This window comes from Propithecus coquereli, unplaced genomic scaffold (assembly GCF_000956105.1).
Source record: "Propithecus coquereli isolate 6110/MARCELLA unplaced genomic scaffold, Pcoq_1.0 Scaffold218, whole genome shotgun sequence".
NCBI classification, from domain to species: Eukaryota; Metazoa; Chordata; class Mammalia; order Primates; family Indriidae; genus Propithecus; species Propithecus coquereli.
In genome coordinates, this window is record NW_012146967.1 from 1,631,206 (window position 1) to 1,657,022 (window position 25,817).

At 46.4% G+C, this 25,817-nt stretch overlaps 1 protein-coding gene across 1 annotated transcript in view; it reads left to right on the forward strand.

Moving 5' to 3' along the window:
- Nucleotides 1–8,832: 8,832 nt before the first annotated feature.
- The window catches only part of RFX4 (regulatory factor X, 4 (influences HLA class II expression)), a 157,502-nt gene continuing 140,517 nt past the window's right edge, over nucleotides 8,833–25,817 (forward strand). The window contains exon 1 of the mRNA XM_012644728.1: nucleotides 8,833–9,272. Within this exon, the coding sequence (XP_012500182.1) occupies nucleotides 9,230–9,272 (43 nt within the window). The 5' untranslated portion in view covers nucleotides 8,833–9,229. The remainder of the gene's footprint in view (nucleotides 9,273–25,817) is intronic.

Below are 25,817 nucleotides of genomic sequence, written 5' to 3' on the forward strand. Positions count from 1 at the left end.
CTGTGGGACAGTTTCAAAATATGTAACATGCGTATAACTGGAACATCAGGAAAAGATAAAAACAGAGCCTAAGAAATAGCTGAAGTAATAATGACCAAGAACTTTCCAAAATTAGTGATAGACATCAAACTACATATCCAGGCACTCAGAGAACACCAACCAGGATAAATACTAAAAAAACAAAAACAAAACTCCCTCCACTTAGGCATATCATATTCAAAATGCAGAAAGCCAAAGACAAAGAGAAAATCTTGAAAAAAGCCAAAGGGAAAGAAAACACCTTACCTATAAAAGAACCGAGGTAAGAATTACGGTGGGCTTGTCAGAAACTATGCAAATAAGAAGAGAATGGGGTGATACATTTAAAGTGTTCCAAGAAAGAAAAAACACCAGCCAAGAATTCTGCATCCAGCAAAATCATCTTTCAAAAGTGAAGTAGAAATGTAGACATTCTTTGACAAAAACTGAAGGAATTCATTGATCCTTGCCACCAGAGCTTCCTTGCAATAAATGTTAAAATAACTTGAAAGAGAAGGAAAATGATATCAGAAACTCAGATCTACGTAAAGAAAATAAGAGCATTGGGGGAGCAATAAAGAAAGGTAAAATAAAACCTTTTATTTCTCTTTTTGTTAATTGATGTAGAAGATTACTGTGTGCTAAAGGAATAATAGTAACAATCTAAGTGATAAATGACAGCAATGTCATAAGGGACAGGAGAGAGGAATTGGGAATACTCTGCTATAAGGTGTCTGCTCTACACATAAAGAGGAATTGTATTATTTGAAGGTGGACTTAGATTAGCTAGAAATGTATGTTGAACACTCTAGAGCAACCATTAACATTTTTAAAAAAGAAGTACAGTATACTAAGAGAGAAGATAAAATGCGCAATGAAAACAAAATAAGGCAGAAAAATAAGTCTCTGGAAATAGATAATAAATAGTTAAAAACATAGTTGACATTAACATAAATATATCAAAAATCACTTTAAATGCAAATGTCGAAATATACCGATAAAAGAGATTATCAGTAGATTTTAAAAACTAGTCTCGACATATATTGTCTACAGAAACACACTTTAAATATAAAGACTCTGATAGATTACAAGTAAAGAGAGAGATATACCATGCCAACACTAATCAAAAGAAGGCTGAAATAACTCTGTTAATTTCAGACAGAGCAGATTCAGAACAAGGGAAATTATCAGGAACAAAGAGGGGCACTACATAATAATAAAAGGATCCGTTCTCCAAGAAGACATAACAAATAAATAAAGTTGATAATTTATCTATTTTTCTCAAGGGACTTTGAAACAATTATTTGACAGTACACTTTGTGCAAAATATACCCCAATGACAAAAGGCTCTGTAAGAAAATGACCTTAAACTGTTTTCAGTAATTATATTGTTAGTAATAATGTGGCATTATTATTCTGAAACTATTACACACAGACATACACACAACCTAGTCTTCAGGACTCACAGCCAAGTGCAAGAGACAGATATAAACGCTAATAATCGTGGCAACATGATAAGTAATATAATAGGGATATGAACAAGATGTGAAGGTAATAGCCAGGAGGAAATACTTAATTTTTTGTGATAAGGCCAGGAAAACTTCCTGAAATAACTAAAATTGTGCCATATATGAATTTCCAGTACGATGTGAGATTAGCATTCCAGGCAAAGACAATTTATAAAGACAAAGTGCATGGCTTGGTTAGAAAGCTACAGAAATGCTTTGACAGGTTTGGGGGGATACTGTATGCCCAGGAAAAAAGGCTAGAAAGATAGAAAAGTGAGCCACAAAAGTAGGCAAACAGGAATTGTGCCAATGTAAGGAGCTTAGACTTGCACCTGTGAATGAAGATGCAGCATGAGCAGTTAATATCAGGTAAAGAGCACAATCAGATTTTCACTAGAGAAAGAGCATTAAACAATGGTATAGAGGATGGAGGATGTTTTTAAGGAGAGAGAGGTTAGAGACAGGGAGACCACCATTTAAAAAGCTTACCAAATGCTCTAAATATCATTTCCCATTGAAAGGAAGCAGAGCTCCTTGGGGAAATAGCTGATTCCATGTCTAAGGCAAGAACTGTGAAAGATGAGTCTGGATCATCTTGTTACGCCAGAGAGCAAAGAAGCTATCAAAAGCCACAAGAGTCATGGCAAAAGGCTCAGGGACCAACTTCAACGTAGGACAATTTTAGCATCAAAAATAATAGCTTAATGGATTGAAGCCCATCAAATTTGTTAAATTCTATAATGTCATAATGCTAGTAAAATAAAATATCCAATGAAGGTCACATTTGGAAGAATTTAGGGAACAAAATTATTCTTTTGAAAACTGGTAAGGGGAAAAGTCAAACATTTATCCTGCCTTTCCTATATGAACTCTATCTCAAGGCAACAATATAGTGAATGGAAACAGTTTTTATAGATAATTCCAGCTAATAGATGCAGAACGGGTGATAAAATTAAATATTACCATTTTTTAACCCCTAAGAAGAAATAATCCATGTAGGCAATGATCATCAATGGCTGCGAAAACCACTAGGTGAACAGCTGATGGGGAACTTTATAACAATGGATCAGGTTGGTAACCCCTGAACCCACTGACCTTCTCGATGGCACAGACAGATGCTATGTGAATCCCAATGCGATATAATAGAAAATACACACCACTGCCCCTGTGCTATTCTTGCTGAAAACTTGAACCTGAACTAGATCAAGCCTCTAAACCCAATTACCAATTTACAAAAACTATAGGGGACAGAAGAGCATGTTAAATGACACAGCAGTGATGCAATTAGCATATTGAAGAATGGCGGGCACACAACAAGACAAATGACCTGGTTTTATCAACAAATAAATAAGAAGGAATAAAATAAGGAGGGGAAAATATCCAAATTTAAAGAGACTTAAGAGTTACAGCAAACAAATGCATTTTGTGAATCTGGTTTGGATCTTAATTCAAACAAACCAACTTTAAAAAATTACCAGACAATTAGGCAAATTTGCACAGTAAATAGTTGATGGTTATGGAATTATTGTTGATGTTTTAGGTGTGATAATATTAGAGTTGTTTTTTTTTAAAAAAATTCTTATATTCTATAGATACATACTGAGAACATTTATGGATGAAAGTATGTGATGTCTGGATTTGTGTTGAAATAAGCCTGTTGGGGGTGAAAGAGAGGGGAGGATAAATAGAGTGGATTTATAGGTGAAATGACATTGACCACATGTTGATAATAACTGCCTCATGGTTCCATGGCCATTGATTGCACTATTCCCTTTTATATTTACTTGGAATTTTTTATAATAAAGATTTATACAAAGTGCACGTCTCTGGGCCCACTGCAGACCTTCTGAATCAGAATCTCTGAGGACAGAACTGCTCTGAAGTTCTCTTCACTGTCCTTGGACCAGCAGCCATTGGGAATATTCTCATGGCGACGGCAGAAGTGCAAAAGCAAAATAAGTTGCATACGAACATTTTAAACCCCTACTTGTGTCTCATCCTCTCACATGGTCAAAGTAAGTCACAAGGCCAAGCCCAAAGTCAGTGAAAAAGTAGGTATTACTCTGCTCTAATAAGGAGGGAGATGTGAGTGAATATTTACTGGAAAATATTCCAATCTTATACAGGGGCCATGAGCACAAATGGCATTGACAGCCACGGGACTGGAGGAGATTTTCAAGGAGCGAGAAGGACAAGATCCTCACCTCAATGCCCTCAGGTATGTGAGATGTGAGAGGGAAAAGGTCTCTTCTTGAAAGGCACGTGGGAGAGGTGATATCTTCAGGTTTCAGTTAGGGAAGGAAGGTGAGAGACATTAGAGAGAAGAGGTTGTGGATGCAGAGAAGTTTGCTGGTGATGGACCATGAGTTCCAGAGGCCCATGGAAGGGTTTGGGAAGATGAGGTCAGCTTGCATTGTAGGAATAAAGGTCCATGCGGGTCAGGTGACCTGGAGGCCTGGCTTCTGGTGGCTCTAGAGAGAAGCTCAGATCTGAGGTACTTGCTAGAGTCCCAAGGGTTTCTGGATGAAAGACTGGCTTAAGCTAGAATGTGTGCAGAGAGTGGTCATCTAGGGTTCTTCCACAGGCTTATTCTCTTAGGCAGTTCACAGTGGTGATGTCATCTCCAGAGGGACAGTCTCACTAGGACCTCGATAGGCTCCCCTTAAATGTAGGTTCATTCTTTCTAGAGGCAGATTTCCCAGATTCAAATAGTGACTCTGCTGTTATTTATTGTGTTACCTTAAGCAAGTTACTTAAATTCTCTGTGCCTCATGTGTAAGTGTGGATAACGATAGTATCTATCTCACAGAATTATTGTAATGATTAAATGATATAACTGTGCCTGGTTCCTAGTAAATGCTCAATAAACATTAGCTATTATTAGTAATAGTCTTACTATCTTAAAGGAGAACACATTGATATACCAAAACCCAATTGATAGACCTGTCTTCCCCTTTAAGGTGGTAAGACTATTACTAACAACTTTCAATGTCTTATAACAACAAACATTTATTTCTTACTGGGAGGTCTTCAGGCCTCTGGGGAAGTGGGAAGCTCTTCAAGCTGCTCAGTAGGTTCCAGTCAGCTCCACCGGTCTCTCATTCTGGGACCAGTGACTACCTGGGGCTTGCTCAAGGCAAGTCAGCAGTCCAAGAACACTAGCCAAACCGCCCCAGCACATTTAAGGTCTCTGGCTGGATGTGACATATGTCATCCGCTCACATGCTGTTGGCCAAGGCAAGCCAATGGCCAAGCCCCCAATCAGAGGGAAGGGAAGCCAGGGCAAAGGTGGACAGGGGGAAAGAACTAGTGGTGGCAGAGCGTGACTGACGATGTAAGGGTGGGTTTACTCTGTACACTCTTCTTCTATACTACTCATTCATCCATTCTGGGGGCTTCAGCAGCCACCCAGGTCTACACAAGCAGTGCTGACTGCACACCTTTGTGGGTCTGCATGCCTCGCATTGCTTCTGGGCTACTGGGAAATTTTATGGGCACATCAAGCCACCTCTCTCTTGCTGCCAAATCTTCCCTCCTCCCACTATTCCTTTCTTCCCCCACAATTGGCTGATCTCTGTGAATGCTATCAGTAACTATTCTTGCACAAGTCAGAAACCTGGATATCACCTCTCCCCAAATCACTGGCCACAACTAATCAACACCAAGGCTGGGAATGTCCTGAACACTGCCCTCATTGCCATGTACCTATGGCTGACCATCCCGATCCTTCCCTCCCAATGAACAGCCCCTCCAGCAGCCAACCCCCATCCTGCCACCACACTGCTGCCACAGTGGTCTCTCCAAAATGTAGATTTAGTTCCGTATGCTCAAAATCCTTCCAGGGTAGATTTCTTAGCATAGCCCCTGCCTGCCTCCCCGTGAAATCACCTGTTATTTCTCTCTTGGGTTCCCTGTGCAGCCAGGCCAGGCTCCAGCCCCCAAACACAGCACATACTCTCTCCTCTTTGCCCTTGCCTCTGTCTGTAACATCCCATTGAGGGGATGTCTGGTTAATTCAGCTCCTGGCTTGGTCGGCACTTCCTCCAGGAGGACGGCCTGGACATTAGCCTCTGATGATGCTCCATCACATGCGTTGCCTCTTTGTTCCCACAGCACCCACACTGTCCCCGTCGCCCGCGTTATATTCAATTGGGATTTCAAGTCTCTGAAGGACAGGAATTGGATCATTCATTCCTGTGTCTACAGTGCCTATAAAGGGCAAGAGAGCCACATTGGACCCCAGCTGTCCTCCCCTCTAACAGTGGGGACAACAATAATATTTATGTGTTCGTTGTATTGTGAGGATTAAAGGAGATAATGTGTGGAAAATGTCCATTACCATGGAAACACATAGCCAATACATAAATAGTAAATGGTAGCTATTACTATTATAATGTTATTAGCATTACATCCAAGCAAACATTTTATTGAAGTATGAAATACATTCAGAAAAATACACAAAACTGTAAGTGTACACAGCTCAATACATTGTCACAAATAAACATGCTTTTGTGAACAGCCCCCAGATAGCCTTATTTTTAAGCTCGATTATCACCTTCTCAGAAAGGCCCTCCCTGGTACCACCTCCACAGTACTTAGCAAACATACTGTGTAATCTAATTATATATCATATATGTTATCTATCTCCCCTCACGTCCATGTAAGTTCCAGGAGAGCAGGATTCTTTTTTAGTCTATTTTAGTCTATTTATTTATTAGTCTATTATTTATTTAGTCTATTATTTATTCTATTTTAGTTCACTGCTATATCCTCAGCTCCTAGAATAGTGCCAGACACACAGTAGGCGCTCCATAAAAATTTGCCAAGAAACAAATGAGTGATAATACTTTTCATTTAAGCTCCCAGGTGCAGCAGCTCGGTCACGGCCGAGAACTTGTGCCCTCCCAGCGCTAGGCCGGAGCCAGAGGCACCCTGCCAGCCTCAGATCCTAAGGTGTTTGGGGTTTACACCCTGCCTTGTGCGTTCCCGGCAACTTGCCGCTCCTCTACCGCCCGGTTCTTTCGCCTCATCCTTCCCCACGAACCAGGCCCACCCCACTTGGCCTGCAATAATTAAAGTAATAATAACAGCAGTGATAACAGTCTCATTCGCCCTCCAGAGACCACCTTGGCCCCACAGCATCCCTCGAGGACTCTCGGGGACCCGAAGCACCCCATGTGGTGGCAGCTGTCCACCTAGGGGCCGAGCTCCCTGCTGCCACCGGAACGCACCCGGCCAAGCTCCATCTAAGTTTGGCTCGCACCCTCCCGCCGGCTGAAGGCGGCTTTTACTCTTCAGCCCATTTCGCTGACAGAGAAGTTGAAGCTGCAAGAAGCGGACCCAGACACTCAGGTCTTTGATGTGGAATCCCGCGGTCTTCGACGCCACTCACACCAGGAGGACACGCGGCGATGGCCACCGTTGCCTGCTGGTGCCAAAGGTTTTCCTCCATCCCTTTGCCTTCACCAACCGTCACAGCGGGGAAGAACGTGCCTGGCGCTGTTCTGGGCACTGGGCACGAAGAGGCTTGTGAACAGAGTTCCTGCAGAAACAAACGGAGTCATGAACCCAGCGGCGGCCGGAGCACGCAGGTACCCTCACACAGAGTGGTCAGGCTCGGCCTCCGAGGACGCGACCCTTAGCTGAGTCCAGGGCGGTGGGAAGGAGTCGGCTGCTTAGGGACGTGCTGGGAACAGCAAATGTCCCGCTCTTTTTACACCCACTACCTCCTTTAATCTTCCCTCAAACCCTGAGAGAGGGCATTTGCCCCGTTTCACAGACGAGGAAGCTGAGGCCCAGAAAGATTAAGGAATTTACAGAGCCGGGATTCGAACCCCGCGCCTTAGTCAGCCGCGCTGGGGCTCTGTCCAGCCCGCATTTCGCGCCGCCTCCTCCCTCCCGCACCGTGACCTTAACTCGGCACGTGCTGGGCCCCCACACGGCTGCCACCCCCCTCCCCCGCATTGTCCCTCTTAGCCTCGCCTGTGGGGGGTGTTGCCTGGGGGGCTTTCCGAAGAGCCTTGGGAAGCCATGCCCAGCTTGGGGTCCCAGGTTAGAGACCCCCGCCCCCGCTCGGAGTTAGGGACTCCGCCCGCCCGCCCCGCCCCCTCCGCGGCCGGGCCGGCGCTGCCTCTGTCCATGGTCAAAGCACCCGGGTAATCCGCCTTTCTCTTCCGCCCGCCGAGCCCCATTCATATTCTAATCACAGCGCGGCCGGCCCGCGAACGGCCACTTTATCGCGGCCCGCGGGAGACGCAGCCGGCTCCCCCCACTTCCACTTCCAGCCCCAGCCCGTCGCCCCCGCTTTCTGTGCTTCAAACTCTGCCGAGGAGGGGTCCCTGGGAAAGCCGCGTCCCCACTTGGACGCCGGGCTTCTCACTAACTTCGCGGTGGACGGGGGGTGGGGACAGGAGGGAGGGAGGGACTGCGACCCAGACAGACTGACAGACAGAGTTACGGGAAGAGGCGGGCGGGGGGGGGGGGGGGGGGGGTCAGAGAGACCAAGGGGGATAGAGACAGAGAGGGGCAGAGTCCCGGGGAGAGACAAAGAAGTGGCGGCAGGGGCTGGACAGAGCGACAAGCAGCCAAGGAAGGAGAAATGGAGGGACGCAGGGACAGACACGGCGGACGAGGGAGGGACAGAGAGCCAGAGCCAGAGACAGGGAGACAGGCAGAGACGGAGAGCGAGACGGGACGAAGGACGTAGACCCGGGGGAGACAGAAAGTTCTGGAGGAGGCGAACCCTCACCTCCTCCCGGCCTAGCGGCCTTCACGCCGCTCAGGTTGGGGGATGGGGTCTTAGGGCTTCAGTTCCCCTCCCGGTCCTCTCCCCCTCGAGGTCTTCATTCTCCCACGCGTGTCTGCGGATCCGCGTGGGAGACAAGACATACCCCCCTCCTGCATTCCCAGGGCCCCCACCCCAAGTCTACCGCAGGACCAAAACGGGCGGGCCACAAGAGAAGGAAGGAAGCGGGGCCCCACTCGTGGCCGCGCAGGCGACGCTCCAGGCTCCAGGAGTCCCCTGCCGCCGCCCCCCCCTGCCCACCCCCGGCCTGCACGGCGCGGGGCCCGATGGGGGGAGGGGGCCACATCTAAGCCAATTTTGATTTCGCCTATAATGAGTGCCGAGCGAAGGCTGGAGAAGGCCTCTGGAACTTTAAATAAGAAAAACGTTGCTAATGCTATAATAGAAGGGGGAAGTCGGAGGGCTGGGATTGCGTGGCTCTGAGCCCCCCTTTTCGGAGGCGGCTTTTCTTATTCAAAACAGGCCCACAATGGGCTTCACAGTGCGCCTCGCCACGGCCCCATCTGACGAGCGGCCATTCATCAGGCCGGCTGGCCTATCAATGACATTGCTCCCATCGGGGCTCCTATAAAATGATGCTTTTTCCCATGAAACATCCGCAAACATTTTGACGGGTTTGGCTTTGCCCGGCTGGATTACTGAGTGTCCCCTCGCTCGCTCACTCCTGCACTCTCCCCCTTCTCCGAGCTCTCTCCCTTCTCTCTCTCCTCTTTCATTCTTTCTCTTTTCTTTCCTCTTCTTTCTCTTTTCCTTTACTCTTTTATCCTTTTGCCCTCTCACTTTCTGCGTCTCTCTCTCCTCCCCTCCCTCACTCCCTTCCTCCCTGGGCATCTCTAGCACAGGGGATCCCCAAACATCAGGACTTTTGGGGGGCGCCTGTGCTGTCCATGGGAAGAGCATGCATTGTGGGTTATTGGAGGAACCCGACATGGATTCCACAGGTTAGTCCTACTGGTGGGGGTTGGGGGAGACATTGGGAGGGAAGGAGAAGGGAGAAGGGGAACTTTAGAAAGAGTTGTAAAAAGTTCAGACGAGTCAACTCGACAGTGGAATCCCAAGAAATAACGGAGAGCCTGCAGAAGTTTTCAATCCGGTGCGATGTGTGTAAGTGGATGGGTGGAAGTGTGTGTGTGTAAGCGTGTGTTTGTGTGTGCAAGTGTGTGTGCGTGCGCGCGCGCTAAGGAGCGCGCTTTCACTTGTCCTGGACACAAAGTTACATAAAGATGCGCTGACTTGCGGCGAGCTCCAGGTGCCACTTGCAAAAACTTTGCGAGAGGACTGCCCCCTCCCGGGCTCGGGTCCTCTCTCGGTGTGGGAGTCCCGAAATAGCGGTGCGCTTGGGGTCTAGTGGCGAGGGCCGGGAAGCCGAGCGGAACGCCCAGAGGCGGGGGAGGGTGGCGGCTTCGCACAGCGCCTGGGAGGTGGGGACCAAGGCTTCGGCCGGTGGAGACGCGCAGCTGGAGGGAGTGGCGGCGGCGAGCCTGGTGGTCCTGGGGAATCCGCCACAGCGGGAGGTGGGAGCCCAGCGCTGTCCGAGGCGGGCTGCAAGCTTTCTGCCGGGTAGGGGCACCCAACAACGCGCTCCACTCCGTGGCTGTAATCTTGCTGGAGAGAGGGCAGGACGCAGAGCGGTTGGCGATGGGGTCTGCAAACTGTTCTTCAGTTCAGGAGCTGTTGGTGGCGGGCATCAGGTTTTGGGGTCACCGCGGTCCATACAGCAGAGGAAGCCAAAGAATGTCTTACAACGAAAATGCCCGCCGTCTCTGTTCTTTCTCCAGTAGTCTTTGCCACCTCCCACTCCCAGCACCTTTGAAGAGCAGCCAAACTTCTGGATCTGAGTTACGCTATGTCCCTTCCAGGTGGAAGTTCTCTCAAAATTCACCCTCTCCCCCAGGCGCAGTCTCCCAACCACCCAACTCCTGCTCGGGCTCGGCTGCAGATTCGGGGTTTCCTGGGGTGATGGGGTCGGGGAGAGAGAGAAATAGGGCGGTGGGCGCAGCCTGTGCCTAGGCAGTAGCTTGACGCTAAGCTTGGGAGAGTGCCCGGGAACATCCGCCGCGGGCACTGAAGCGCGGAGCAACAAGTGCCTTCCAGCCTCAGCCGTCCCCTACACACAGGTCCCTTCCTTGAGCAAGTAAACAAACGCCACACGAATGTCTCCCACCTCCACCCCCAGGCAGGCTGGATATGGATGTGGAGTGGGGGCCGGAGTCACCCGGCTCTCGCCCCAGATGGTTTTTCCTTGTCCCTGTAGAAATATGTAACGCCCCTCCATGTTTCTGCTGAGGCCCTGGTGGCCCGGACACCCGGCTCCTCTGGCGAGGAAGGGTATTCGGTTTTCCAGGGTAGTTGTCTATTTCTGATCCCTAGAGTCAAGGCCCTCCCCGATTGTACTGCACTGGGTGGTGTCAGCCCCTAGGGAGTCTTCCTCCTTCCTATACCCGATGACAAACGAAGGCAAGGAGAGGGGTCGCCTGCCGCGCGCGCGCCTTGCTGGGATGTGGCAGGCCCTGCCTGGGTCTCATCCTTGGCCGTAAAGCAGGTGCCCAGAGAGAAAAGAGCCTTTCCCCCGTATTTTCATCTCAAGTGCTGTACCACTCCGCACCTCCTGAGTACTCATCATTAGAGGAGAATGTTCTTAACAAAATTAAACCCACTTCTGCAGAGTTTGCGGCCAATCATTTTTGAACGGCCCACGCCAGGACTTGGGATCCTCACACCCCAAACTGCCGTGGCCCAGCTGGGGTTTTTAGCCACCCCCGCCACACGACTGGAGCCCCTTGGTGCTTCTGAGGAGGTCTGTGGGGCTGTGGATACACTGACTGTTTTTTGTCCTTGATGGTGGTCGTGGGGGCTCCGGTCACCTCCACCTCTACTGCAAACACTCCAAACGGGTTCTGAAACCAAAATCCTTTCCCTACACACCTTTCCCCATTTCGTATATCTGAAATATCCCTAGGTCGCCATCCTGAACTCAAAATCAAAAATTTTGGTAAATGGAAGCATGAAGAAATGACACGACGCGCACCAGGTGACATTTCACTCGGGCTTGCAAAACCGACAAAAGGGAAGTGCGGCTCGGAGCGGTCCGGTCCAGGAGGCTTCCCTCACCTCCCTTCCAGAGAATTTAATCCAATTAGCTTTTCTTCTGAGTCTCTCTTGTTATGTAAAGGTCCTTTCTCCTTGGCTTGCAGAGACTTGCGCTCCATGGAGCAGTTCGATTCTGCTGCTTTTATATAAGATTGCGCGCGACCAGAACCAAGACATTTATTGTTATTATTATTTCATTCCAAAAGGGTTTGAACAACCGACTCACAGCAAGTGCTGGGGCGAAGTCGGAAGCGTCCGGGATCAGAGGCCGTTGAGCCGGGCCACCATCCCTTACTCTTAAAAAGAAAATCCCCGCGAAGTGCTTGGGCCTGAGAGAACAGTTTTGCAGGGGCCGAGGCTCTAGTGGCCTGCTTTGGGGCCACTTCAGCGTGACCTGAGGAAACACGCCCCTTTGTTCCGCACACCGAGCCAGTAATATATTCCTCGGGTTTTTCCAAAATACTCAACAAGTGTAGGGCTAAGACAATGGCACCGTCGGGGGAAGCTGGGCAGCCGGCGCGCGCCTCATGGGCCCTCGGCTTGCTTGCCGCGGAGTCCGACAAAGCAAAGCCCCTCTCGGAGGCGACTCTGGCCTGGCTGCGGGGCTCTGGCAGGTGGCAGAGGCAGCAGGCGCGCGCAGGGATGGTGGACGTCCTGTCCGCCTGTGCGCGCTTTGCAGTTAGCGCAGGCGCGCGTCCCACTCGGCCAGCGCAGCGCAACAGTGGGTCCTGAGCTCCCTGTGGCCCGCCCTTCCTACACGGGCTGCAGCCAGCAGCTCGGGGTTTGTGGCCGGTTCCAGTCGGGCCTGCCCTGCCCAGGCAAGCGTTGCTCAGTTACTCAAGATACCCGGAAATTCGAGAACGAGAGGGGAAAGTGGGTAGAATTTTGGGCAGAGTGGGCCGGGGCCAGGTTGGTCGCCTACGCAACAGAAGAATTGTTTCTTGTTAAACGGCATGGCGCGTTAGAGAGGGGCACTGCCAAGCTCAAACTGGAAACTTCTGCCTCTAACCGCTTCCGCCCCCATCTCCAGAACCCAGAGCTGGGGCGGCCAAAGTACTCCTGTAGCCAAAGTTTAGTCCCACAGGCCGCGTCGGTGGGAGGGCACCTTAGTCTACAGGCCTCCGACTCAGCACAAGGCCTGGCCTGGCTTCCTGGGCCCCCAGGTAAGGACGTCCAGTGAGCTTGGCGGGGTGCCCACGGGGCAGAGCTTGCCCTGAAGGGAACAGGGTCCGGGCCTCCTCCATCCTCCCCCAAGCGCAGCGCTGGGGAGCGAGCCACCTTCTTCGGCCCAGGGAACTAGTCTGCGAGCTCGAGGGAACAAGGAGTCGGAGGTCCGAGCCTTGCTCTTGCGCCCAAATCTGTCTCGCTCTTCCCGGGGTGTGTGTGTGTATGCGCGGGCGAGGGGGGCATGCGGGCCCCCAGCACTGCCACCTGCTAAGCGCGGGCGTCTGAGTTTGGCAGCAGGGTCAAGTGAGAGCTGCGTGGTACCCGGGTTCCTGGGCCTCGCGGCTGCAGTCCTTGCTGGCGCGGACGCCGCACGCAGGCCAAGTTCCCGGAGCCCCGGACGCTGCACGCGACTCCGCGCGGCGGCCTGGGACAGCGCGCTTTCCCACCCGGCCTGCAGGACCCAGAGACTCGGAAAAGTTTGCAGGGCCGCTCGGCGCCTCGGGCCTGGGATCTCCATAGCCGCGCCCGCCCCCCTCCCCAGCGCGTCGCCATGGAGACTGCTGGAAGTTGGTGGTGGAAAACAGACCCGGCGCAAAGCAAAATATTATGAGTGCAATTGGGGTGACTTCAGGGGGCGGGGGACCGGAGGGCATGAGCGGGAGCCAGAGGCAGAGGCGGACAACAAAGGGCCGAGTGCGAGGAGGAGAGCGGAGTTTGCACGGGGCCTCCCTGCCGCTGTGTGAGTGCTGGACCATCCTGCTTCCCAGAGGCGCCGAGGTCTCTAATTTCTCTCCAGCAGCTACACCTTTTCCCAGCCCGCTCCGAGCCCTTGCTCCCACCCCTCCTCTCCGGGTTCTCTTCCAGCCTCCCTCCCCATCCCGAGCTTAGGCGCCAGCTGGGCAGTGCGCCTGCCTCCCCAAGAGCCACAGGCTCACCAACGTGAAAGCTTCTGGCTTTTCTTCCCCACGACCCGTGGGTCGCCCAGGATGAATTTCTCACCCCCCTTCCTAAACCGGATCTGAAAGGATGGTAGGTTAGGATAAGGCGTGAAAGAGAAGAGAACGAGGTGCCTGACGAGAAATCTTGGGATGGGGGTGGCGTAGAGAGGAGATCCTATCTGTTCTTCCTTTTTACAGTGGGAAACACGCTACGATTCCAACTTAGCCTCTTGTAATGTGACTTGTAATGTAAATGTTCATCTTCTAGCCTTCCCAAGATTATTTTTTCATTGCCTGTAAAATGAAGGGTGAGGGATTAATTTGGGATTCTCTGACAAGTTAGACCTATCTCTCTATTTCTTGGGCTTTACTATAGAATCCAGGAAGCAGTATGCGAGCTGGTTACCACTATCTGAACTATGACCCACTGCATGATCAGTGAATCTCTCCTCAAACTAATGATATACTAGGATATTTTGGGGAGTCATTTAGGATTGTAAGAGTCAAGAACCTTGAATAACTACTTTTTAAAGGCCCATAATTTCCTTTCTCAATGCCACCTGCTGTGCATTCCTTACGTCTTTGCCCAGCTCCCTGCATCCCAAAAGGATTTACTAAAAGACACTAGATTTTATGGGGCTGTATCCAATGTCAATTTAGGGGAACACTGAAATGCTTCTAGATAATGAAGCCAGCATCACAGCCTCTCACATGTATTGGAGAGGAATACACACTGGCCAATGTGCTAAAATGCTGCTATCGAAGGAAAACCAGACACTACCCTCATTGCTCAAGCTTTTAGAAAGTGGCGAATCTCGTCTAACACCTAGGCACCCCTCCTGATGACAATTTGGGCAAAAGAGCCTTTCCCTTTTCCCCAAAACCTGTTGCCTCATTTATAAATGAATGAGTTAGGTGTAAAAATTGCTATGATCTATCTAAAATTCTACCACTCAATTATATGCCTGAGTCCGTGTGTCCTCAGATGTATATGTGACATCTTCTGAGTACTTTGTTTATAAAGTAGTTATACGGACATTGATCCTTGCAAGTGCTCCATGAGAGAAGTGTTATCGTGAAGCATAGGGTTTCTCTTTCATTTGTCTTTGCCAAAAAGGCTGAGAAGGTATAAAATGGGGACATCACAAGTTGGGATGCCAGGCAGTCAGATCTCCACTTCCACAGGCCTCTGAGAGCCCACTCCACAAGTCCTACCAGTCACTTGGGACACTCTTCAGCTGCCACTCCAGAGGCCCTCGGGCTCTGCAGGATGGAAAAGGTGGGAGGAATCTCCAATGTTGTTTTTACCCCTTCTACTCCAGTTTAGATATTTGCAATTTTATTAATGGTTAGGGGAGAGAGAATGAACTCAAAGACATTATTTGGAAGTGTCAGGTAAAAGTGAAAAAGGAATGCTTTAGGTTTTATTCTATCTCACTTCCTGAGTACCTATTGGGTGGCAGACCCTAAAGATGAACAAGGTCAGAGTCCCTACTGTCAAGGACTTCAGAATGTATTCGATGAGAGAATGCGTGGATACTACTGAGGGTGGTGAGCATTACGAGGAACATAGAATCTTCTTGGAGCCTGGCTGAAAGGAGGCTCTCTCTTGTTGTGTACTCACCATGTGTCAGCCCTATAACAGGCACTTTTTCACACATTAGCCATTTAAGCCTTACCAAAACTCTTCATAGTCCCTTTTTAGGATGAAAGAGGGTCTGGAACTTGCCTGAGGTCACAACTTGTACCTGGCAGTGCTGGATTGGAGAGCAGGCTAGGAAACTCCCGTTCCTTCTCCTCACCTCGCCCACTTCATGCAGACACAGGGATAACACTAGACCTGGGTTTGGCTGTGACTCTGGCCGTTAGTGGAATTAGAAGCCCACTTGGTGGGAAGGGGAACATGTAGATGAGAGTAGAGAATTACAGAATGCTGTCTTCCTTGGGCTCTGGAGAAAACCCCTCTGAAGGAATCATGTGATTATGAATTTGAAGAGGATTTTAAACTACAGCAGCAATGGGAGGCAGTGTATCATAGCTGCTGGGTATCGATTTTGGACACAGACAAGTCTCGGCTTTCCCTATTCATTCATTCATTCATTCGTGCAAGAAAACTATGTGTCTCCTATTGCCCAGCACTCTACTAGATGCTGGGCTTCACACAAATGTTGCCCCTTTGCTCTAGAGCATGAGTTCTAGACAGACAAATACGTAAACACAAAAGTAGATCATTTCAGCAAGGGATAAGCAATATGAAGAAGAAAACCTATCTGAAATAATAAAGCCAGAGCATGGTGGTGGGAAGGTTGCTATCTTTCACGGGGTGGCTCTGCCAAATAAAGCCATGAGCATTTGTTCTGGAAGCTTAACATGACTGAGCCTCAGTTTTCTAATGGGGCAGCTGCTAGGCCTGTAGTGAGTGTGAAATGTGAAGGTGGTAGTAGATAACATATAATCAATACTTACTATGTCTTCACTTTCCTAAGCATTTTAATTTAAATGCATTATTTATGTAATGCTCACAACATCCCCATCAAGAAGAAACTGTTATTCTTTACAGAATGAATGGAGATTCTTTACAGTTTCTCCATTCTTTACAGTTTAAATGGAGAAACCAATGGGATAAAGGCAAAAGCAGAGCTAGAAGCTAGCATGTTCAATGAGTTTCTGAGTCCCAGAAGCTGGGCTGGCAGGACACACCTTGATTGTATGGGAAGCAAGATCACGTTTGTTGTGTGTGCCTAGCTTCCCTGAGGCAGAATGTAAGACACCTAGCTTTTCATTTGTATTTTAAAAACTAATATTTATTAAATGCTTTTCATATACCAGGCAGGTACCAAGTGCTCTAGATACATTATTAGTTGTATTTTTAAAAATCAATGTTACGGGCCAGGCACAGTGGCATGCATCTGTAGTCTCAGATACTCTGGAGGCTGAGGCAATAGGATCACTTGAGCCCAGGAGGTTGAGGCTGTAGTGCTCTGTGATCGTGCCTGTGAGTAGCCACTGCACTCCAGCCTGGGCAATATAGCAAGACCCTATCTCTAAAATATGTGTGTGTGTGTGTGTGTGTGTGTGTGTGTGTGTGTGTGTGTGTTGGGCACTATTATTATCCACCTCATTTTATGCAATGAGAAACTGTGGCAGAAAAAGGATATCCGTGAGAGGCGTAACTGGCAGAACCAGGATTTGAGTGGAGGATTTACAACTCAGTCTGCCTGGCTCCGAGATCCACGCTCTTAGTCGTGAAGCTGTTACTGACCACCTCTTCTTTTTTGTTTTTATGAGGGAGGGGGGTGGTGGATGGAGTATCCAATGAAGCATATAACATTTTAGCAAAAATAAAGAACTTGCTATTTTCTCCTTACATGAAGGTGCGAAGATAGTTCTTTAAACTGTGGAGACAAAATTGTAAATTGTTGTTGACAAAAATAGGTACATAAGTAAAGCATTCATATCTCTCCTGTGAAATGTACTTTTATCTTCTTTGGGATTCATTTGAAGTTTAGTTAACATTTGCTTTGACTCTGAGAATGTCAAGGCTTTATTCATGCTCACATACAGACATACATCAGTAAGAATAATTCAAAGAGGCAAAAGCCATTAAGTAATACGATAATATTATGTAGCCTTCAGGTAATTGAACAATTATTGGCATCTGGAAGTCATTCACAGGTGTGTGTTAAAATAAAACTTCAGGTGTACGTAGTTTGACAGTGAAAAGAACACGAGCTTAGCCGTCAGACAGACCAACATTTAAATCCTAGCTCAGTCACTTTCTAGCTGTGTGACTCAGGGCAAATTACCTCACTTCTGGTAAGTCTCAATTTCCTTCTTTGTGAAAACTGCTACTGGGATTGTTATGAAAATTCAAGGGTTGTTATAAAAATTCAATGGGATTGTACATGTTAATTACTTAATTTAATGCCTGGCTCCTAGAAATTGCTCAGTAAATGGAAGGCATTATTGTTATTATTATTAAAAATAACTATCTGGCCTTACTGTGCCCGATTCTAGGTGTCTAATTGAGAAAGGCGGATAAGAACACTGAAAAAAATTTAGACTGTTTCAGCATATCTAGATGTGTTTTGTACTGTGTAGACACAATTTCCTTTTTAATGTCAAGATAAATCATTCTTTTCTAAAGGGTTTAGACCAAAGGATTAATTTCATTTTCATTTCTCTACCTTTCCCATAAAGAAAACATTTTATGTGTTCCTGTTTGCCACGAGTTCATCTTTGTGTTTTACAGCCTGTTAAAGGAAGTGGAAAATGTGTCTCTGTAAAGGCAACACCTGTTGGCTTGAATGGAAATCCTGGGAGGCAGCTCCACGGAGCACTTAGAGACAAGGACATGTGTTACACATCCCTGGTGGACGCCCCTCCACACTCCCCCGATGCCCTTCCAGTTCTGGAATGTGGTGGCCCACATTCTTCACTCCCCTTTTCCTCTCCACCCCCTGTCTCCCACCCCCTCAGCCCTTATGCATGTAGGCATCACTCTCTTAAAGACAGAATCGTTTTACACTTGGTTTTCAGGAAGTGGAAAACTCAGGTTTGAAAGGAGCCATTCTCTGAAACTCCTTTTAGCAGGATGCAGAGAGTTTGGTTCTTTTGCATTTCTTGCAAATAGATTTTTTAATGGGAGGATGAAATATCGATTTGTTCTGCTTCTGTCTTTATAATTTGGTCTTTACCTACATAGTGGTTTTTGAGTTCTTAAAATGTTAGAGAGGAAGAGATCATAAAAAGCAGAAAAGAGTGAAATGCAGCCATTTTGCTTTCAGTTGAATCTGGTCCAAATTTAGGCAACAAGGGCTGGATTGGCTCGTGCCAGTAGATGATGTGGTTTCTGTTGCGTCATGTCAGACCCTCAGAGCAGGAACACTTTGAAATATGTGTATAGTTTCCACTTTCGTGGTTGATTATTCCTCAGTAAAACATAAAAGCAAAATCTTCCTCTGAGCAATCAATAATTATTAGTAGGCAGGTGAACCTGGAGGTGTAGAATTTGTATTGTTGTGGTTGTTTTGTTTTAATTTAAAAGGATCATGAGAAAGCCTTTGAAAAGGCTGCAGCCCAGTGAAGGTCAGTTACTGCTTTGTGTCCTGTGTGTTTTCCAACTACCTGATAGTGTGAAAGGTCAGTGTTTAGACCAGCAATTTTATTTAATGGGAATAGAGAATTTTCACTTCATAAGCACTGACGCTCTGAATCCGTCCTGTTGGCGAAAATGCACTATCAGTCAACATAAGTGAACTAGTCCTTGCACTAGATTTTGATTGGTCATTTGAATAATCTAAAGAGTGATTAGCGATTGCTAATTACACCAGCATCTAAGTTTTGAGGCACAAATGCATTTTGTGAAGAACATTTTGCCAGTGCATTTTTTTTTTGAATCTTGATACTGCCATGAAGTCATCACAAATTACATTAGAGTTTTGAAGAAGGAAGTGTTTTTTCGAATGTTACAATCATAGAATTAATAATTTTTAAAAACTGAGCATGAGAGACTTTTTTGAGTTCCACATCATCTTTTTCTGAGTGATTAGTCTAAATTTGGGGTGTTTATGCATGTAATGTATTTATAATTTGTGTATTGAATCTAAATGCTCATGAGTAGCTCAAGGTTCTATTGAAGTTACTAGGATTTTATGAAGTTCCAGAATTGGGCCCATGGCATAAACTCAAACCTATTTTTTGATGGAATTGATCTATTACTTTAAACATCCTGCCAAGTTGTCTTCATGGTGTTTAGTTCCACTGCTGATAATAAATCTAGGATGAGGGAAGAATTAGGGCACCTGTATAAAGTTCTTTGCTCCACCAAAAAGAAAATCAACTAATTTGGTATCGTCCTTATGCGACTACTGCACAGGCTATAATTTCTGTTTCTAGGAGTCTTACTTCTTTTACTGGCTTACTCCTTTTTCAAAAGCAGAATAGTTTCTCCACGTAGCATTCTTTGACATCATAGAAAATAAATAAAGCTGACTCAGACAGCTCTGGGAGTTTACAAGGAAGAAAGATTCCAGAGGGCTTGAGCCCCTCAGTTAAAACGCTAAAACTTTCAAGCATTGGAAAGAAGATTTCTAAAGCGTTGAGCGGTTGTTGTGAGAGGGCCTTTGGTCTCCATGAACTTTTATTTTCAACTCAGTGGGCAGAGTTTTTGAGGTTGCTTTGGTTTGGGTAGGGGACCTTTTCAGAAATGCCAGGCTTTTAGAAAAAACACAGCTTTTCTTCTAATCAAGGCTCCGTTTTAAAGTTTGAAAACTTTGGTGTGATTAGAGGAATGAATTATTTCTCTGCTTCGTTGGGGTTTCCCTTGGGTACCCAGGCTGCAGGGCATTCTCCGCTTCGGCTACCTCACAGGGCACAGCTGAGGAGCACTGGGGCTGCGAGAGCTGCGAGCCCAGACCTTGCCCCCCAGGCACCAGGCAGGCCTTGCTCAAGGCTGGCTGAGCCCCGGGCACCACCTGGAGAACCTGCAGAGCAGAGAAGTCCAGAGGGATCGAAGCCAAGAAGGACCTAAGAAAGGATTCCCTTTTGAGCCTGTGTTCTGTTCATAGTTTTTCTTGGTATTGAGAGGAATTTAAAAAAAGAAATGGGCCAGGAATGGTGGCTCATGCCTATAATCCCAGCACTTTGGGAGGTCGAGGTGGGAGGATCGCTTGAGCTCAAAAGTTCAAGGCCAGCCTGAGCAACATAGTAACATCCCATCTCTACAAAATGTAAAAAAATTAGCTGAGTGTGATGGTGTATGCCTGTAGTTCCAGCTACTTGGGGGGCTGAGGCAGGAGGATCACTTGAGTCCAGGAGTTCAAGGCTACAGTGAGATATGATGAGGCCACTGTACTCCAGCCTGGGCAACAGAGTGAGACCCTGTCTCTAAAAAAAAGAAAGAAAAAAAGAAATGAAAACACCAAAGCTGTACGATTATATATCCATACCTGAAGATATATAGACCATTTTGAGAAGGAAGGATAGAAGGGAGGGAAGGTAAGAGGCAAGGAGGAAACTACACTGAAATCATTTTGGTAATTAATGGCAGGCTGACTTAATGAGTTCTTTTCAAAATTATTTGCTTCTTTTTTATACAAGTGAGTTCCTTTTAGAAACAGGGTAACAGATTAATAAAACTTGTGATTTTTTTCAGGCACTGTGCTAAATACGTTTACACATTACCTCATTTGATTCTCCTATTGAAACTATGGTATTATTATCCCCATTTTGCAGATGAGGAAACTGAGATCCAGAGAGCCTAGTTAACATGTCCAGGGCAAACCACTCCTGTCAAACCAGGATTTGAACACAGATTATTCTGATTCCAAAACCAGGCAGCCTCCTTGCCTCCTAAAACCCAAAGCTAGAAGGAAGACCTTAGCGATGTACATTAAAGCTCACCTCCTCTGCTATATAGAGTTCAAGGGGTCAAGTCAGTCCCTAATCGTGTTGGGAGACAGCAGCTCACACAGCAGTTCTTTGGAGCACATTGTCACGGGTGTCCGTGGGCGGTGACTGGCTGCCGCAGACACAGAGATGTGACTTTGGCAGCAGGCTCTTGACTGAGGAGGACGCCCACGGGTGCTCCATCCTGCGGGGGTGCCTTCATGCAACATGTGCCTTTCATCTCAAATCATTCTCGGAGCTTCTGAGTTCAACCTGGCACCGCAGCTGGGCCAGTAACTCCCTGCCTGCCAGTTATAATACTTTGGCAAATTTGCATCTTACACACATCATCAAAGGGCTTCATATGTATTTACTTACAGACATGATTTCACTTAGAACAGGTTCAACATAAAAACCTTGCTGTTAAAGTAACAGCACCTTGGGCCAGGCATGGTGGCTCACGCCTGTAATCCCAGAATTTAGGGAGGCAGACGCGAGAAGATCACTTGAAGCTAGGAGTTTGAGACCAGCCTGGGCAACATAGTGAGACCTCATCTCTATGGAAAAAAAAAATAAAAAAATAACAACACCTTCCATTTGCATAGCATGTAATCACTGATAGAATCATTAACAGGACTCTGGAATCCAGCAGGCTTGGTGAGAATTGGTTTTGCCATGGGCTGGATTATGACTTTGGCAAATTATATAACTTCTCTGAGCCTCAGTTTGCTTGTCAGCAACATAGGGCTATTCAAGTACCCACCTCCTAGGCATTGTGAGGATTAAATGAAGTAATCCTATAAAGAGATCAGCACAGGACTCCATGAACAGAAGGTGCTTTGAGTGCCACTTGCTCCTCCTTGTGGTCCCCTAGTGGCTTCCAAGACCTACCTCCACCCCCAACACACACGCAAGGACCACATAGGTGAAGAAAATAAAATTTTATAGAATTTGTTCTTCCACTGTGTTCAGTCTTTTGGCCGGGTGTGGTGGTGCATGCCTGTAGTCTCAGCTACTTTATGAAGTTTACCTCATAAACCTACAAATTGACATAAACATTCATTCCATTTTTCACTTTAAGAAGCTGAGACTCAGTGGGATCCAGTCACATGCATTGGTTCTTTGAGTGAGTGTCCAAACTGAGGTTTGTTATGGCCCCAAAGCTAACCCTGCTTTGTTTAAACCAGGCCACCCCCACCCCCATTAAAGACATGTAGTCATAAAGAAAGGTGCTTTCCACCCTCAATGTTATGTGCTTACTTGAAGCCTCTTCCTTTGTTTCTCAAGATTTCCACCCGTGTCTTTGTTATCTGTGCTTAGCACAGTGCATAACATCTACCAGAATGTCTTGCACATAGTCAGTGCTTAATAACTGTTTACTTAATGTATTAAATCACAAAGCATGCTGCATGTCTTCGCTTGCTTTCATTGAAGCCTGGCTCAAGGTCCCATGCAAACAAGTACTTGATAAATTAACTACAGATGAGCTAACACTCTTTGGAGCTCCTACTATGTGCCAGGCGTGGTCTTGGTGCTTCATTCATTCATTTCTTTCTCTCCCTCCTCTCTGTCCTTTTCTCCACTCCTTATTGATCTGCTACTCTGGGCCAGGCACTGTCCTAAGTGCAGGGAACAGTGGGTGAATAAGGTACAATCAGCTCCTAAGGAGCTTATATTATTTCTCCTAATCCTCATAATAATTCTCACGGGGTAGATTTTTTTTATAGGAAGGAAATTGAAGCCCATGAAGTTAAGTAATTTGCCTAGGGTTGTAGAGTTCACTAGCCAATTGTAAGGGGAGGATTAGAATTAGTGTCTCTCTGGCTTCTGAGGCCACGTTCTCTGCACCAAGAGATCCAAAAATCAAACAGGAAAAGTGATAACAGGTAGGGACTAAAGTAGGATGCCTTTGGGGTGGGCACAATATAAAAATTATATTAGCTAAGACTTATGCTTATCATGTAAGCACTTTTTGTGCCTTGTTCACTAATTCTCATACAAACTCCATGAGATGTCATTGATACTACCCCCATTTTGCAGATGAAGAAACTGAGGCTCAAGGAGGTTGAGTAACTTGCCAAAGGTCACACAGTGAGAAGTCAGCCTTGAACATAGCATTTTGGCTTCACAATCCATGGTCTTAACTACTATACTACTACATTGTCATTAAAAAATGGGAGAAAGGAAGGAAGGAAGGAAAGAAGGAAGTAAGGAAGGAAGGAAGGAAGGAAAGAAGAAGAAAAGGAAAAGGAAAAAAAAGGGCTGCTATCAAAACAAGTACCTGGGAGTTATAGTGGTTCCAAGTATCTACAACTTGCTCAGGGCTGGGCACTATGCTAAGTGCTTCCCATGCATTTGTTCACTTAAATTTCACACAATTAAGATGAAATAAGCAGATTATTATCCACATTACGCATCAGGGTATGCTGAGGTTTAGAGAAGTCATTGAACTAGTAAGTATTAATAATAAGGCTGGAATTCAGATGATTCATTTGTTGTTAGTCACTAGTCCCACCTGCTTACTTTTCTTTTTCCTAGATGACTCTTGGGAAATGATTCAAAAGAAAGAAAAAAACGATGTGCACCATGTTCACTAAAATGTTGTTGAAAATAGGAACATTAGCTCAATAGAACTTTGGGCATCTTTCAAGCAATGATGACTATGAAGACTGTGGTAACATAAGGAAAATCTGCATGATAACAGAATGTTAAGAGAAAAAGAAATAGAAATTGTATGTCCGCTGGGGTTACAGTTTGTTCACTTATGTGAACGTAGCGATGTAAGACTGCAGGGCAACACAGAAAAAGGAAAAGTAGTTCCCAGGTTAGAAGGGTGGGATTGTGGGCAAATGTGTTACTCTTTTCAACATTTTAATTTTTTATGTATTAATATTTTTGTCTATTTTTGAGACGAGGTCTTACTACATTGCCCAGGCTGGAGTGCAGTGGCTATTCACAGGTGTGATCATAGCACACTGCAGCCTTGAACTCCTGGGCTCTAGCCATGGATCCTCCTGCCTCAGCCTCCTGAGTAGCTGGGATTATAACTACATGCACCCTACTCAACACTTTTAAGTGTAATTTCTACAATAGATTAAGCCAGGAAAGAAAAAAACATTTTGCCTAAGAAAAGGATGTGGTTTTTTTTGTTTGTTTTTGTTTTTTGTTTTTTTTTCTGAGACAGAGTCTCACTTTGTTGCCCGGGCTAGAGTGCCATGGCGTCAACCTAGCTCACAGCAACCTCACAATCCTGGGCTCAAGCAATCCTCCTGCCTCAGCCTCCAGAGTAGCTGGGACTACAGGCATGCGCCACCATGCCCGGCTAGTTTTTTCTATGTATTTTTAGTTGTCCGATTAATTTCTTTCTATTTTTAGTAGAGACGGGCTCTCGCTCTTGCTCAGGCTGGTTTCGAACTCCTGAGCTCAAACAATCCGCCCGCCTCGGCCTCCCAGAGTGCTAGGATTACAGGCGTGACCCACCGCGCCCGGCCCAAGAAAAGGATGTTTTGATGGCTTATCTCAAAAGTTGAGGCTGCGTTGGATCTGTTTGGGTCCTGTAGCCAGGAGTGCCTGGGTCCTGAGGTTTCAGGGGAATCCACATCCCCTAACCGGACAGAAGAGGTTAAAAAATAAAACAACAAGAAAAGGCAATGAGGTCAAGAATCAAATAATATCAGATGCTATGCAGAGCGAGTAGCCTTGGCTCCAATAATTGTTCTCAGATTTTATGTTTTAATAATATTGTAATTATAGAAATAGAAACAAAAAACCTACTGATATCAGGTAGTAGTACATATGCTCCCCCAAAAGTCGAAGGGAAATGAAATTTTTATAACTCGGTTATGCATAAATGTACATTAACACTAATGTTCCCAGGGATATTTTCAGAGCAGAGCTTTTATATTGAATTTATCTTCGACAGGAGATGGCACCGAACACCTTAGGTTTAATTTTTTTTAGTCTCTGGAGACTGTTGGTGAGTTCATGATCTTGAACAAACGGCATTGCTGCCTCCTCAGGGGATGTCTCATTAATTTTTTTTCTTTGTCCATTACAAATAATGGCTCCTTAATTAATCTCTTTGCCCACTTAAGAGTTATATGTTGAATTTTCTTAATGTGAGATAGGGCAGTAGCATTGTTGAGCACCTGATGTGTTTGGCATTATCTCATACACAGCTTAGTAGTCACAATGGGACTTTAAATCATATGTAATTATGAGTATTATGGTGTAGGTTAATGGTTAGGTTCAAGTCAGATTGAAATCCTGGCTCAGCGGCTCACAGGCTATATAATCTTGAGCAAGTCATTGCTATGATGAGAACGTTGATGACGATGAGGGTGCTTGCACTGGGACACCACATTCCAGGGAGATGTTATTCATGGCACCCTAGGTTCACCTGCATCACACTGTGATTTGAGACTCTAGCTGATGAGGAAGAGACCTGGAGATGCTGGTGACACGGATTGGCTGGGAAGTGAACACAGTTAACCAGAAAGAGAACATAGTTCTTATTGTTTCTCATCTGTACCTTTTTTTTCTCACTGTGTCCATCCAGTTCAGGCCTCGAAGACTTAATTAGACTATAGTGGCTTCCTACAGAGGGGCACCATTAAGTCCCGGTTTTCCTGTGACAATCCTGGTTTACCTATGTGATCCTGGCAAAATTGTAATATTAATAATGCTGCTTTTCAATCTGGAAGGTGTCCGGGGTATGGTGATAAGTGTGATATGGTCTCCTACTCCATGGCCTCCTGCTGTCGTTCTCTTCCTGCAAAGATGTGTTTAGCAGTGCCAGATGGAGCTGCCCACAGAACTGTTGAGCTTATGCCCTACTCTACTCAAAAACCTTCAGAGGTTCCCAACCACCTACTGAATAAAATCCAGACTCCTTAACCCAGC